The 16,667-nt window shown below is 43.9% G+C and overlaps 1 protein-coding gene across 28 annotated transcripts in view; it reads right to left on the bottom strand.

The window, feature by feature from the left end:
- The window catches only part of Tcf4 (transcription factor 4), a 344,060-nt gene that overhangs the window by 10,819 nt on the left and 316,574 nt on the right, over window positions 1-16,667 (bottom strand). For all 28 annotated transcript variants that reach the window (XM_021150789.2, XM_021150794.2, XM_029472242.1 and 25 more), the window contains one exon: window positions 1,107-1,242. In XM_021150789.2, coding sequence (XP_021006448.1) covers window positions 1,107-1,242 — 136 coding nt within the window. The remainder of the gene's footprint in view (window positions 1-1,106; window positions 1,243-16,667) is intronic.

Genomic DNA, 16,667 nt, shown 5'->3' with positions numbered 1-16,667 from the left:
TAATCCCAGCACTCGGGAGGCAGAGGCAGGCGGATTTCTGAGTTCAAGGCCAGCCTACTGTACAAAGTGAGTTCCAGGACAGCCAGGGCTATACAGAGAAACCCTGTCTTGAAAAACAACAACAACAAAAAAACCCCATGGCCTTGATGTCATCTGTTTCTCGGGTTGATGCATGTCTATCGCAGAGATCTACTTATAACCTGTGTAGTCTAAAAATTTGTGACTCAGAAGTTGTTTCACGGGTCAGGAACATTTGTACCATCTGGGAGCCCTGAGCAATGCACCGTCCACTGCTACACTATCAGAATCTGCAATTTAATTCGACTCTTGGGCTACAGTTTGAAAACCACATAACAAAGAATAAGAGAAACGCTGCGGGTTCACTATTGCTTGGGTAAAGAATGAACGACAAAAGTCTTCAATATTCGTATTGGTTAACAGCTGAAAGGCTAGTTACAGGAATCCCCAAGGTAGCACTCGTTATCTTGTTTATTTTAAACATGGAAGGAATGAGGAGATACCTAAGTGGCCATTGTTTGTGTGACCCAAAAGTAGCACAGGAAGCTGGACCCAGGTTGAGTCTCTGTAGCACAATTTCCTGGGGACATGACAAGTCTTTGTCATTGGGGCAGGGTGGGGGTGACACACAGCCACATGACACATTGTTACAGGGCTTGATCACTCCAGAGCGAACAACAACCAACCCAACTCCTTTTTTTCCCCTCTCTTTTTTAATGTACCTACATTTCCTTCCATCTTAAACAACAAAAACAATTTCCTTCCGACCCATTTGGAAACCTCATTTTCAGGCCACAACTAACCATATTAGGGGATCTAAATTCGTAAAATGTGGAAATAGCTAAAATATTTCCTCTCGGCAGTCTGTCGTCTCATTCCCTTCTCAGATGGGACTGGGATGTCAGAGGACGTCTGAGGGAAACAGTTACCACACATTCAGCCAGGCAAATTCTAGCTCCTTTCCCATTATTTACTGCTTTGGTACCAAATTTGCTTCTTGGTTTTCTGCCAGGGCCGCCAACATGCAGCCAAGGATGCTTGAAAACAATATGAAGTCGACTGTTAACCAAAGGTCAGATGTGACTTACCTCTGTAAGGGTCTTGGGGTGGGTTCAAGTCAGGGGAAGTTGCAGACTGGACCGGAAGTTGTGGGACCGGAACCTGGTTTGGCAGGAGAGAATGGCTGCCTCTCAGAGCCACGCCATCTTCACGGTGGGCCCCAACCTGAAACAACAAAAGGAATCAGAGGGCTGAGTGTGGACTGGAGGGACAGCAGCTATTTTCCGGGGAGGGGGTTATCTGGGACTTGATTCAGTAAGGGTAGCCTGTGCGGGGAAAGAAAAAGATCCTCCCAGTGCGTTTCACTAGAGGGCGCTGAAGGACTGTATATACACCTACAGTTCTGTGCAAAAAGAAAAAGAAAAGAAAAAATACAAAAACAAAAAACCAACACTTAACACTCAGTAAGATGCCATGCCTTACATCCAGTGACAAATATGGCAGAGCAGCTCAGGCAGGTAAAACGTCAAATTGTCTCCCAGGGTGCTGCAGTGGAGCACGCTGATTCGTACCCATCTGTCTTCTATCATGTCCGCCAACAGATCCGACAATTATCTTAATGCCCATATGCTTAATTGTGGGCTTCTCAATTCCCCCATTGCTATCGGAAATCCTACAGGAATTTCAATTTGGCATTCGACTTTCATTTCAGGGGATAAGATTCTCAGGCCTGCCATTCTTCTTTTTTTTTTCTTCCCTTTCTCGCTCTCTTTTTCCATAATGCCAGCTAAGTCTCTGACAGCGGAAGCTGTAGCACTATGGGACACAGCCCCTGCTCAGTGCGAATATAATAAAATGTCACCTGGCTTTCCCAAAACTGGCAGCTCCCATTCCAAATTAATGTTCACTGTATTTCATCAGCTGCAGAGTTCCAAATCCAAGGGGGAACCACTTCTGCCAATACCACCACACCGGAAAATGTACCAATAAAGATTTTATTAAACACACCAGTAATGCCATCATTGCCGTGTGAGGATGTTTGGACATTTTTCCAGTTTCTTACTATCTTCACTACTCGGATCTTAAGAAAGACACCAGCCCCAGGGTCAGAACTAGAGCACCACAGACTTCAAATCCTCTCTCTGTGAGCAGGCAGGCTCTCTCTGAACTCAGGTCTTTTTCTGCAGGCAGGCCCTGGCCACCTACTCCTTCAGGCATGCCTCACCAACACTTCACATATTTTTTATTTTCCTCAGGAACAGGAATGGCAGCCACTTCCCAAGCAGGTTTCAGTGTATTATTTTTACCCTGGAAATTCCAATACATTCACTATCTTGCATTTCCTTAGGGATGACTCTAGGTTGGGAACCCTGAAAGTGACTGCAGTTTTAACCTTAGTATAGATGACAGCACTTCTCCTTCAGGGGCCTTCTCTGTAGGCAGCTGTGGGAGGATTTAAGGTGCTTTTTGTGGTTGTCATTTAAAACAGATGCTAATTGAATGTTTCCTCTATCCCCTAGTTCCCACGATAGGGAAAAAGAATGTATGACCTTGCTATAGTCTGTGTCTCAGCTGACTGAAAGTCTGGGATTACAGAGCGAAAGAAGGTAGAGTCCCAGCGTCTCTGGGGTCACGAGTGCCTTTGATGTTTCAGTGTTCTATGTAGTTTGAGTTATGGGAATGACCTTGGATGGGTCCAGCTCCAGGTGGTAATGAGCTGCAGCCTGTAGCTCTGGAATACTCTCCCAGTCTGAGGAGTTAACTTGGACAGCTTGTCTTCTTGGCCACAGACAGTATATCTCAACCCTATTCACTTATCTATTAGAAATATCATTGCCAGCCCCACAAAACACAAGGCAGGTTGGTGATGGAGACTAGTGCAAACCCATTACAACTGTAGCTATCCAGACAGACAGGGGGCCTCTCTGCCCCACCTCAGGAATTTGCTTACTTATCACAGGCTAAGTATACACAACCAAAAAAACTCTCTTTAACCAGTGGGTTGATTTTTTTTTTTTTTTATGGTTTTTCGTGATAGAGTTTCTCTGTATAGCCCTGGCTGTCCTGGAACTCACTCTGTAGACCAGGCTGGCCTCGAACTCAGAAATCCACCTGCCTCTGCCTCCCGAGTACTGAGGGCGTGTGCCACCACGCCCAGCTCAGTGTATATTTTAAAAATTCCTTGCTTACTAAAGCTCTGTTTTGATGAACTTCTATCTAGATTGAATAGAATTAAAAGTAATTTGTAACAATAGTTAATTTTTCCACTAATAGACTCTTCTCCCTGTAGTCATTGTAATGTAGTTTGAGGTACTCACACACTAAAGGTGAAATGTAAAACTGATTTATTTAATTCCGTCTGACCTATCAGACACTATTCACTTCATTCCCACCATCACTGTACAAGTGTGAGAAACAGAGAGATGAACAACTCGGATGGATCCAGCCCACAGGGGCTTACAGCAATCCTTGTCAAACTTATATACTGACCAACTTATGTGGAGTTCTGGCAAGATGGGACAGAGGCATATCTAAGCTAAAATAAAATAAAATTCATCATAAAAAATTGGAGTTTGGGGCCCAGAGAGCCCTGGAAACCTAAGAGCAAGTCCTTTCTCTTATGGATCTGCTGGCCCCACTTGTTTGTGCCCCTGGAGAACCTGTGCTGTCCCCTGGCTCCAGCCCTCCTGCCCCGGCCTACTCTCTTCTCTTCTCCAGCATCCTTGGGAACATTCTTCCTGGCTCTGTAACTGCTGTGAGCAATTCAAAGTTCTGAGACTACCCTGAAGGGCTAGCTCCTCTCTTTGAAGATAACATGGGCCAGAATATGAATAGACTGCTCTGTGCTCATGCGGTTCAAGGTTCATCAAATGAACAACACAGCTGCCTTGGTCCGCTCCTTCTGCAGACCTGATCAACCATGTAAAGTAAAATCTAAGTTACTTTGGATCTCAGGTCAGAACATACACTAATTCTGGTGCAGCCAGAATTGAAATTCACCTGCCTCAGTTTATCACTCGGAATAATCACATTCATTTAGACTTATATTAACTTTTTGAATCACACACATACCATATAGTTTAAATAATCACAGTTTCTGAAGAAAATTCAACACATTAAACTCATAGAACATAGTGCAGTCCTTCTCAACCTGTGGGTCATGATCCCTTCAGGAGTCAAATGACCTTTTTACAGGGGCTGCATATCAGATAACCTACATATCAGATATTTACATTGCAAATGTAGAAGAATTCCAGTTATGAAGTAGCAACAAAGATAATTTTATGGCTGGGGGTCACCACAACATGACGAACTATATTAAATGGTCACAGCATTAGAGGGTTGAGACACACTGGATTAGAGGGACACTGAAGTCTAAGCTTCATTTCAGAGAAGAAATCTAGGGGTAAGAATGGCCAAGTGACTTACCTAACAACTAGTTTAGAACCAGAAAGGAGCTAATCTAACTGAGAAAGCTTATGCTATTAAACAATTTTACTGGGCATATAAATATACACTTATGAGAGGAAAATGAGTTAAGGGTCACGTGGGGGCTTGACTTCTGGAGCTTTGGTTAGAAAACTCTGTGTGTATGTGTGTGTATGTGTGTGTGCACACAAGCACACATAAAGCATATAGAGGTATATATATCTACATATGTTTATGGATACAACATGCATATAGATACGTGTATATCCAAGGATCATTTTATTTTTATTATAGGAAAATAAAATCAGAGCTGACCAACTCAGGCCAAGGCCAAGCTGTCTAACTAAATTACAGAATTTAATATTTGCCACGACTCTTCCAACATAAACAGATTTAAAAGACAAGCAGCCTCAAATTAGGTGGCCGCTGGCCAGGCTGATTCTACTCAGGGATGCTGAGGAGCATCTCAGAGAACGCGCTTGTCCTTATCCTCTAGCTAACAACAAACACCCCAAACAAAAAAGATATTCAGTGCTTTTGCTCTCTTTGTTTCCAGGGAGTATTGTGAAAGTAATTATTCTGTTGTATTTAAGAGGCCTATTTCATGGATGGGAAAATGTATTAAATTTCATTTGGCAGTTATTCAATTCTAGTTAATGTTATCGCCAGAGATAACTGCTTCCAAACAGGCTTTCAGACCCTGGCCCCTCCTACTCTACCATAATCCTTCTAAAAGACCAGGATGGGGACTTTTGGCAAATGTCATCTATCCCTGTCTAGACCCATGTAACAGTGGCGCAAACCCAGATATGTTATTGGAGCTTTCGGTTTATTGAAAACTGATGCTTGTTATTGATCGCTTCCTGTTTTCAGAAAGCAAACAACAACAACAACAACAAGGAAAGTTGGACTAAAAAGGAAGATGCCTGATTCTTTTTTTACTCTTCTCTCTTATGTTTTTTTTTTTTTTTTAAACACACACACTCAAATTGGGGGTGGCTCCCTGTCATTCTGACTTATTGACACAGCAAACATTTTTGGTGTTCAAAGGCAATCTTCCCATAAAATATCATTAATATATAACAGTTAAAGGATACTCAATTTCAGCTTCTGTCACCTTCTTAGATCTCTGTCACGTTAAAGGAAAGCAAACTTATATTTGCCCATGTGCAAAATCCTATTTAGGCAAACAGTGGATCCTTTAACGAGGTAGGAACCAGATGGAAGATTATTTATTACTGGTTTGTACTTGGAGCTCAGAGCTCACGCAAAGCTAGCAGTGGATCAATACTGTGAGGAATGTATCTAAGACCCAGGGACTTGTAGGAAACAAAGCAGAATTCTAGAGCCAGCCATTGCAGGGAAAATTCTATCATCCAGGGTATCCTTGAACCATGAGTACAATCCCCTAATCACTCAGTTTTTCCAAATTATCACTTTTTTGTAATCATTCGCATAATTAAACATTTCAGGGACTTCTCACCGAAAGCAAGTCTGGGTACAGCTCTGGTGTTCTGACTTCCTTGACTCTTTTAAACATTACTGGGAGCTGATTTCATAACTGTCGTGAGAATACCTCATTCTCCCCCTCCCCACGGAATCCCACTTTGTCTGAAATTTACTGTGGTTTCTTTTTAGACATGTAGTTAACGCTTATTCTGAGATGAAATAATTTTTAAGATGATTTAAAATTTTCAGGATCGACTTCGTTTATGAGTGTCTTCCCAGCATGCCCCTGTAGTATGTGCAGCATCTGCATGTGATGCCTGCGGAGTTCAAAGGAGGGTTCAGGTCCCCTGGAATTGGAGTTCCAAATTAGGAACGAAACCTAAGAGCAGCCAGTGCTGTTAACCACTGAGCCCTCGCCCCAGCCCCTTCCAGTGATTTGCATAGAGTCTAATTGATTGTGGCTTTAGTAGGATTTATCTATCATGTGACCAACTAGACCACTCCCCTGTACCACACACCAAAAAATGGCTATAGCACTGTGATAGGGTTCTAAAGATGTAAACTTGTAAATGCTGAATTCCGTTCAGTTTTCTTTCTCTAAGTCTCATGTGTTACTGTTTCGTTTCTTCCTTCTGTATTTCCAGCATTCGGTGACTCCAGCTCTTTACCTCATTTTCCTACAGTGGAGGTGATAGCAGGATGCAGTGGGACAAGTAGGGACTGGAGCGGTGACTTGGGGTGCCCAGTCCACTCTACTCCAGGTAGCAGGGTACTAAAATCTATTATATAAGACTAACATTGATCCAGGTATAGTGAGCCACACCCACCTATCATGGGGATTATGCTGAGGATCTGCAATGACCTGGAAGTCATTTCTTTTGTTTAGAGACCAGCTGGATGCTTGCTGCACACTGGTGACTGTGGATCCCTGAAGCATATGTGTGTGTGTGTGTGTGTGTGTGTGTGTGTGTGTGCTCTTGCAGCTGACTTCCCTGCAGACCATTCTGGAGCCACGCAAACTGGCCATCGTTAGAGGCATACCATGACATTCAGCATCTCCTCATCGTTTCCCTAGCTGTGGGGAGCTGAGGATGTGCTCCGTGCACATATAGAGGGTGGATGACCTCCGGAGGAGGTGTAGATTGTTGATATAGGGAGGGCCATGTCAAAGAACGGTGCTTCAGACCCTTGGGGATGGCCAAAGCCTTCCACCCAAGGTGAAGCTCGGAGTAATGGCCTGAGTGTGAAGGTTGGTTGGCAGCACCTGCAAGTAACAACACGGATGTTTCTGTCCTGATACTGCACCTATAGAAACCTCCTTCTGAGATTAGCCAACCCCTCCCTCTGCGCTATATAGAATAAACACATGGAGTCTTGGGTTGTTAGCATAGTTAGTGTGGCTCCTTCAGAGCAGACATAACTACCTGATCCCAGCTTCTATGTATATGCCTACCCTTTCCTTGGTGCTCATTCTTTCATTTGCTTTCCTCCCCAGCCAGGTTTCCAGTGCCAGGCTGTGCAGGACATAGCACCTAACAAACGCCTATAGTAAAATATTTGTAGAAGGGACAGAGGTATAAAGAAGTCTGCTCAAATGAGTGAAATGCATCGTGCCCATCTCTTCGGAAATCTTCACCTTTGGAGTGATAGACTCTTTTCCCAGGATTTAGCCCCTCAGTCAAGGTTCAGCATAGTTCCATCTTCTGCTTGTTGATTCTTCCCCTGGACACCAGGGGACTCTCTCTGTTGTCTCTTATTTTTAAATTGATCAATCTGAATCTTTTGCTATTTATGTATGACTCCTCAGTGGCTGGGCTCCCTCCAACATTACTGTGGGTCAAGTGAAGGCCTTCCTGCTGGGCTAGTCTCTTCTCCTGACCCCCTCAAAGCTTATTCATTATGTCCTTCATAAACACAGAACTGTCTCTAACCCCTTCAAGACAGTGGAGATGTCCTAATTCTGCATTTTGCCATTGCTGTGCTGGTCCTGACTGAGTCACTACAGGCACCTCGCAGAAAATACAGCCAAGGCGCTATTGGCTGGCACTGGGCACAGACTTTAAACTTTGCTCTGCGTAAAGCCAACACTTGCCTGGGTTGTGAATGCCACCGGGACAAGGCCTGGCTCCAGAGCACAGGGCATCACAGTCATTACAGTGTGTAGGTGACTGTTCCCCAAATACCAGTGCTGTGCATCCAGGAGAGGTCTGACATTTATGACCTTCAGTGATGCCAAATATCCATCTTTGCATGTTTCTGACCAATAACAGACATTCCATTTAACTTAGCAAATGCCTTTAAGATATCCATATGCCAGACACTCTTTAGGTACCCAGAGGGGGGAAAATAACATTAGACAAACATACCTATTACTTAACAGACACATTGAATTGGTGGCATGATATCATTATGATATAAGACAAAATAAAATGGATTTCTTAAAAGAGAACAAGGTCACGGAGGGTTTAAAGGATGATGAAGTCACATCTATTTGGAAAAACCAGGGCAACTGAGATAAGTTTGAAGGACAAGGAGGATTTTGATGGCAGTTCTGTAAACCTATCTGTAATAGTCTGAGATTTGACACTAATTACATAATCTCCCTCTGTAATGGAAAATTTATATTTTTACATCAATAAATGGCATTAGGCAGTCTCTGTGTGCCTCTCTCTCCATGTCTCTGTCTGTCTGTCTGTCCCACCCCATTTCTCTCTCTCTCTCTCTCTCTCTCTCTCTCTCTCTCTCTCTCTGTGTCTAATTCTGTGTCTTTCTGTCTCTCTGTACATGAAGCAAGCAACTAAGGGTTCTGTGTTAACATGTGTTTTCATATTGTCAGACTACATATCTCTGACAGAAAGCAGATTATTTTTTGTGCAGACCATTCTAAAGCTCAACAACTCTGCTACAAAGCAAATACACAGGGCATTCTGGACACACATGGCACCTCACTGTATGTGAGTATTATTGGCTCAAATGATTCACTCTTATTTAACTGCAACGAAGGCTTTCATCTCCCAGCTATACAGTAATGGTTTCCATATGACCAGTGGCTGCTATAAATAAGATCAAAAGCAAAGGAAAGGATTTAATAAAAGAAAATGACATTAGGAGTAGCAGTAAATCAAGGAAAAATGCCAATATCCATTTTTTTTTAATTCTTCCTTTCGGGGGTGGGGAGGACCACAATGCCCTAAGTACCTTGTTCAATATTTCATGGAGCATCGCCTCAAAGAGCAGGTGTGTGGAAAGTCTAACTGTGTATGTTTGACCATGGCAAAGGTCTAGTGGAGGACGGTGATGGAGAAAGTGAAGGGTAGGGGCCACCATGGCCCCTTGAGAGTCACTGTGGAGAAGCAGGAATAGACTCAATAGCCAGTTTGATGCTGTGAAGACCGTGGTGGAGTGTATCCAGCCAAGACCTTCCCTTCTCTCTCCCCTTTCGGCCCCAGTTAACTGGGACAAACTTTTTGGTAATCTCAGAGAATCACAACATTGCTCAACTCTAGTACATGTGTTCTGAGAAAGGAAGTTTTTTTTGGCAAGGCAGAATTGTTATACCGAGCCAACTTCCCAGATTTTCTTCTATTTTTTTTTTAAGAGTTTACAATGTTAATCTCAATTCCCCTCAATTCCCGACTGGATAAACAGCTGTTAATAACTGCTTGCTCCCAGAGGAAGAGGAGGCTTATTTCCCTTCATCCCCAGAATGGGTACCTGCCCTCCCCTGATCTCTAGTGGTTCCTAATGTTTCTGTTTTGCTTTTTTCAAAACTGCTTCAGTGTGAACTGTGCCAAGAGTTTCTCCCCTTTCCCTTAGATAGCCTCAAGGAAAAGGAAAGAAAAGAGAAGAGAAGAGAAGAGAAGAGAAGAGAAGAGAAGAGAAGAGAAGAGCCCTTCTCAGACCCAGGCAGTTTGGGCTATGACTTATGTAAAATAGTAGTTATTTCACTACTGGTTTAAAGAGGAAATTCAAGCACCGAAAGCCCCGGAGGAGCTGTAGAACCTCAGACCCTTGGATCTGTAGCCCTGCAGAGGAAATGACCATTTTGGATTCCTTCGTACTGAGCTAATTATTCTCCCAAGGGCTAGCTGTGTTCAAGGCGACTCTTGTTTCTAACGGTATTGCTAATGTGATTCCTTACTTCACCCGGCTGGTGTCCTGAACACAGGAGCAAACTTCGCCACTTTTTCCTCTAAGAGGAAGCCCCCTGCAGCCGATTCCTAAGCCCGGCCAGCCCCTGGCAGCTTTCTCACTTGTCCGTGAGCACCTGCTTTTAACAGTGACCTCAGTTCTGTATCTCAAGATTCAGACAGTTCTCAAAACAGCTTTTAAAACAAAAACCAGCTGTTTCCCATCTAGTCTGCAGGGGGAAAATTGGGCAGCTTACAGCAACATTACCCAGAGACTACCATTCTCCAATAACTTTCACACACTTGCGGCTCCAAGCAGGGCTGAGCGTGCACAGAAACTGGGGAGGAGGCGTATGTGAAATGAAAATGTGCAAACTCAGTCCTGTGGCTTTTCACAATACATCCAATTAGCCGCTTTCAATGGCGTGTGGCTATTGTACACCCATGCTTCCCCTTACTAATATCGGACAGATCTTTTGGCTACACTCAGCTGTACGGTTCTCAGATGACTTGGATAGAGGGGAAGCCAGAATTAGGCACAACTGTGAATTTCAACCAATTAGATCTGACAGAAAATGTAACTTCCCGTCTTTCAATTTTCAGCCCCAACGCTGAAGTTTTCCTAAACCCTCTTTCTTGCCACGAACCCGTTCATTTTGCTTTTTGTTTTGTTTCGTTTGTTTGAAACACATGTTTTTTAATCGGCTAAAACACTTGATTTGAAAAATTTACGGCCACAATAAAAGTTAAAACTAACACAACAGCCAGGGAATTTGAAGAAATATAAAATGGCCAGGGCCTCAGTTTGGCTTTTAAACAGTGCCAAGCTACACCAGTATTTTCTGTTTTGGTATGAATGACATAACCATATTACTTCATGAACTGCTACTTTAATACCCAAGGGTGGAAAATTCCATGAGTTAATTTAATTTGGGTGTAATATATATATATATATATATATATATATATATATATATATATATATATATACATGAAAACTCACTCTTCCTGTGGACTCTCCCATGCAATGCTCCAACCGAATGCTGCTGCTCTGTGGGGGAGGGGCTTGGAGCAGCCTGCACTACCAGCTGCAAGGCTGGATCAGCAGGCAATTTCCTTGCTGCTCTTTGAGCACATAAGCACTTTTCTTTCTCTTTAATTCTTTTGAGACTGTGTTTATGCTCTGGTTTCTCTAGCTCGCCTCTCTGGAACTGTTGAGAGTCCTGCACGGACTCCTGCCTACGTTCAGTCCTCTCCTAGGCTGGTTATTTCCCGAGTTACTCTGTAATCCTACCTTGTCCTAAATGGAGGCATGCACTGTACTACAGGTTGGCCAGGACAGGTTTGCCCTGAAATCCTAGACTCTAAAATCCTATTTGCTCCACAGCACATGGCTTCAGGATGCTCAATAGGTGCGCTGGGTTTGTTTGCTCCAGCAGCACAGAAAGCAGGGGGTTGGGGTGACACATCTAAGAAGATGTGGCCTGAATTTGAATAAAAAGGTTATGGGAAATCAAAGAGAATGTACCTAGTGGAACCCTCGGTGGTGTCTGTGGGGCTGGAGTTCTAGTCAGTGCTCTCTAGGTGAAATGGTCTCATGGCGCTGGCTGCAGAGTCTGATTGTTGCTGAATGAAGGCAGAATACCACTGTGATGTGAGCCTAGGGACTCTGAAGCTGTGGTTGAACAAAGCCTCCCTAATTGAGAGAACTTTTTAAAGTTCTTCTTCTTCTCTTTTTGTCTCCTTAAAGTATTCTTTATGACAGGAATATCAAAGAAACATCTTTCCATTGAGGTTGCTAATCTACTCTCAGGCATATTTGATAATCAAGGAGATGATCAGAGGAATTCTATAGGCAAGCGACTATCCTGATTTTAAAAATAAAACCCCTCAGTAAGAGAGAAATGGCTGAAACATGACTCTGAAGGATGACACTCCTTGGTGAGATTCTATAGCAGGATGTTTGAGTCAGTGTCTGTGTGCTGTGGAGGATAGCAACAGCCCCATGAACTCAATTTGGTTTAAACGAAAACAAGTTCCTCTAGGCAAGCCCCATTCCCTCACTCCCAGTGGATGTCTGCATGCCTGGGCTCTTTCTCCAACAGGGCGGACATTTTATAGCACAAGCGCCATGGACAGAAGTAGGGAACAGAACTGGCTGTGACCGAAAACTCCAAGAGCAGGGACCAGTGTGAAGAGAATGAATGTTGTCTCGAGCCTTAGGGCTTTTTGGTCCATGCTCTTCCCTGGCCAGCATTTTTATTGGTGGCTTTGATGTGGACTTTAAAGGCACACGCCACATCTGTCAGGGATAGAGCTGGCAGAGAATAGAACAGAATGAGGGCGTGAAGTGGCCCTATAGACTGGAGGCGGATGGAAGGGGGAAGTGTGAGATTCAAAAGGGTTCTGGACATACACAACACTAAGTCCATCAGGGCAGAGTCAGCACGGATGCTTAGTCATGAGTTATAGATTACAGGTTCAATGCATGTCAACAAGACTGTGAAGGCATCAGTACTAGCAAATAAGATTTTTGCTTGAGAGAATGAGCAGAATGCAGGAGAGGGTGAGTTAGTAAGTCCACTCTTGGATATTAAGTGATCAGCAATTTATCTCTGTCACTCATACTGAGCTATATAACCCCTATCCCTTTGCTGCCTCGATAGCATTGCCTTAAAGGTCATCTTGGCAGACACAGAAAACAGGAACTTTGCCTGACAGTAAGTCCACCCCTTGAGTATCATGTTCATCTCGAGATCCCATTCGCTAAGGGTTCCTTACAGTGGGAAGGTGGAATCTTTGACCAAGCTAGAGAGCAGACAGCATAAACCAATGGGGCCTTAGAGGGGGGCCCAGGAGTCTCAGCTGTAGGTTAATATTTAAAGAAATAGAAGCTGACTTTAAGGAACAGCAAACCCTGAATAGTCTCTCTACAAAGACAAGACCCGTGTGTGGATATCAGATTGAGGTAAAATTTGCCACCTGTCAAGGGAAACGGGCTTTATGAGGTGGGGGGTGGGGGATGCTGACCAACATAATTTGTATGGAGATGAGAGTTGAGATGACCTTTAAAGTCCCTGGGTTTCTGTAGTAATGACTGCACATACATGGAGCATGTGCCCAAGCACAGGTAGAACTTTATGGACTTAAGATCTGTAAAGACTGGGGGGGGGGGCAATGCCTCTGCTCGCCAGCTGTCAGGCAAAGTTCCTGTTTTCTGTGTCTGCCAAGATGACCTTTAAGGCAATGCTATCGAGGCAGCAAAGGGATAGGGTTATATAGCTCAGTATGAGTGACAGAGATAAATTGCTGCTCACAAATGAGAGTCCAGGGACAACTGAAGAGTGAGCTTGAGTTCATTACCCACGAATAAGGAATAGAGTGGTCACAAGACCATTCGTTGACTTAAAACTGTTGGGGTACTGGGCAAGAGGGGACACATACTTCGGAGGATATGGTGGGAAGAATCTAGGGACCAGGGCTATAGGTCAGTGGGAGAATACTTGCCAAGCCTGTACAAGGCCCTGACTCCAATCTCCAGCATTATTATTTTTAAAATGCTGATACAGTTGCTGGCCCGTCTGCTGTTTAAAAGCCTAGCTCAACAATTAATTGGCCAAGCAAGCAAGGTCGGATCACTTCCCCTTTCTGAGACTCAGTCTTCAGTGGCAAAACAATGGCAATAGGCTGCTTGTAAGCCATTTTCAGAACCTAAATTCAATAATCCAAACTCAACTATGCAAGCAGAAGAAAATTGTCTGTCCATGAAGTCTTACATTCTCTAAGGTCCTTCATGCTCCACACCAGCTAAAGAAAGAGTATTGCTCCCTTGATATGAGTTCATTGAATGAATTTTTAAGCCCAAAATAAAACTCTCTGGAAAGAAGGAAGTGGAGCTAAGATGTACACGCATCAGTGGGTTCTAAAGTGTGTTCCACAGTCCCACCTTCGCTGAAGGGAAGCAGTGGAGGGCAAGTATGGGAGACAAGTGACACAGGATTCCTCCATCTCTTAATGAGCCGCAGTTCCTAAGAGATTACTACTGTTCGGTCCTATGGTATAAGCTTGTAAGCCCAGTGAAGAGGGTGGGGGTGGGAGATAAGAAAAGAAGATTGAGAGTTCAAAGCCGATCCTCCTTGAGCTAGTAAGTTTAAGGCAAACCTGAATATAATAGAGAAACCTTACTTCTAATTTAAAAAAGGAAAAAGGAAATGAGGGCCAGAGTCATAGCTCGGTGGTAGTGCACCTAGACAAAGCCCTGGGTTTTGTACACACACACACACACACACACACACACACACACAGCACTTCTCCTAAATCAGCTAATCATGACGCTGTCCCTTCTAGATAAGAGAGTCCCTGTTTTCTTATAGGGTCTGGTGGACAAGCATACAGCAATTTGTTTAAAATAGTGGTTCTTTCCAACTAGTTTGTGAGCCCCCCTGAGACCAGAGACCATAACTGAGCATAGGCCTGACACTGGCGACCACAGCCAAATGTTCTTGAGATGAACAAGCAGAATTCACTCAAAAGAGGAACCGAGAACAGAGTCATTACACAGGGATCATACACACAGCATCGCCGAGCATCTACAGGTAACCTCCGGGGGCACACACAGGGCCACATGAAGACATGCTTGGTGTCGGTTTAGTTCCATTAGGAGACAATGTGAGGTCATCTGCAAGGCTTCTTTCAGACCTCATCTGTGAGTATGAATATCCAACGAATATGGAAGAGAACTGGCTTTGGAAGACTGTTTCTAAAGCGGTTTGCAGGCGAGCAGAAGATTTAAATGCCAAGATTAACAGTGAGATGTGAGTGTGTGTGGATGTGCTTAAGGTTTCCTAACTAGGTAAGAGACAGACCCAAGTGTTTCCTTCTCCTGTCCATGGAGTTTTGAGTTTGCCAGGGAAGGAGGCTGTTATGGTAAGAAACATTACTTGATGGCTTGAAACTCTATCCTCAGGGATCCAAGGGGGAAGAGTTTACAACTCTTGGCCACTCGGCACGTACACGGTGACTCAGGAAGACACTTTGAGAAGATGTTTTGCCCTGAGCATGTTACACGTGCACCCTGCACCCTGGAGAGAAGAAAGTTGCTCTGGCGAACCAGACCATAAAATATACAGAACCTTCTTCTACCAACCAACATTTATCAAGATACAAAAAATCACAAACTCTGCACCAAAAATGAGTTCTTTAAAGGTGTGTTTATAATGTCTAGGAAGGAGGTATGTCTGTCAAACAGAACTTGGAGTAAGGTCTCCAGACTTAAATGTGGCCATGGTCTTGACTTGTTTGAATTCATGAGGCTCATATCCCAACACCCAACATGGCACCTGTCACTGGACTGTTACGAATGCCACCTGAGATGCTGTAACCAGAGTGTAGACCAGAGGGGCCCAGCTAGTCATTTCCCTGGGAGGGAGAGCACATAGAAAATGTGGCACTCAAGGACCACACAGCAGCCAGGCAGAGCAAAGTGGCACCTAGAAAAGATGCACAGCGGTGTGAATCTGGGTAAGATACTATCTACAAGTGTCATGACTCATTGTGCTATGTGATGGAGGTGCACGGGGTACAGAAAATGACTGTTATAAACAGAAGCAGCAACGGATGGCTTCCTGGAAGAGGAAGGGTTTGTCAGAACTTTGACAATGGGTGAGAAGAGAGAAGTGGACAGGGCGGATGAACCTGGGACATATGCAAACGAAGTACTTAATGGGGCCCCAGTTCTGGTAATGTGCATACACTGGTCTGGCTGGAAAACCTTTGCATAATGGAATGGCTCTTATAAGGCTTTTGGTAAATCATCAAGGCCCTTGACAGATGAGCTAGGGAGCTGATGCTATTCTTACAGCAGTGGAAATGCCTTCAAGTTTCTGAGACAGGAAAAGCAGTCCAGCAATGCTATCCAGAAAGCCCCGAATATCTTCCATTCCCTCCAGTGGTATAAGCCATGTCAAAGTGCGGGATGGAGGGAATCCCTTTCATCGTATGAATAATTAGTAAATTACACAAGACCAAAAGAAGACATTTTGAGACTCAAAGCTAAGAGCAATATGTGAGCGATTAAAGGAGACAACACACTAGCTGAGGCAGGACCACAGGGTTCCCCATCAGTTAAGCTGCTGGGGAAAGGAAAGCTTCCAACATCTTCCAGTGTCCCAGGCCATTTTGTTTTGATATTCAGGAGGCAGGGAGGGAAGGAAAAGGGTGAAGGTCAAGACCAGTTGGAGCTGTCTATTCTTTAATCAGGAGGAGTGGGGAGGCAGAGTTAGAAGGGAGATTTACTCAAAACAAAACCAGCCTTGGGATGAGTCTCGAGTTTCTGCACCTCTGTTCCACTCCAGAACAACAAAGGAAGGTGTGGAGCTGAGAGGCCAGCCTCTTTCCAACCCTTCCTGCCCTGCTTCCTGTACAAAACTCCCATTGCTACTTTATTTCCTGCAGCTGGCTAAGGTTTGAACGCCTGTTTCATGTATTAAAATCCAAATGTGGAAAACATTACCAGCATCCTCCTTGAATTTTTGTTGTTGTTGTTAGGGGTAGAGGGGATTTTTCTTTCCTTTTTTCCTCTTTTGCTTCCTTTCAAAACTTTTTTTTTCTTTTTTCTTTCTTTTTGTTTTTTGTTATTGTGGA

The sequence above is a fragment of the Mus caroli genome, chromosome 18 (assembly GCF_900094665.2).
Source record: "Mus caroli chromosome 18, CAROLI_EIJ_v1.1, whole genome shotgun sequence".
NCBI classification, from domain to species: Eukaryota; Metazoa; Chordata; class Mammalia; order Rodentia; family Muridae; genus Mus; species Mus caroli.
The sequence above is the reverse complement of the archived record's forward strand: the minus strand, read 5'-3'. Positions and strand labels throughout refer to the sequence as shown.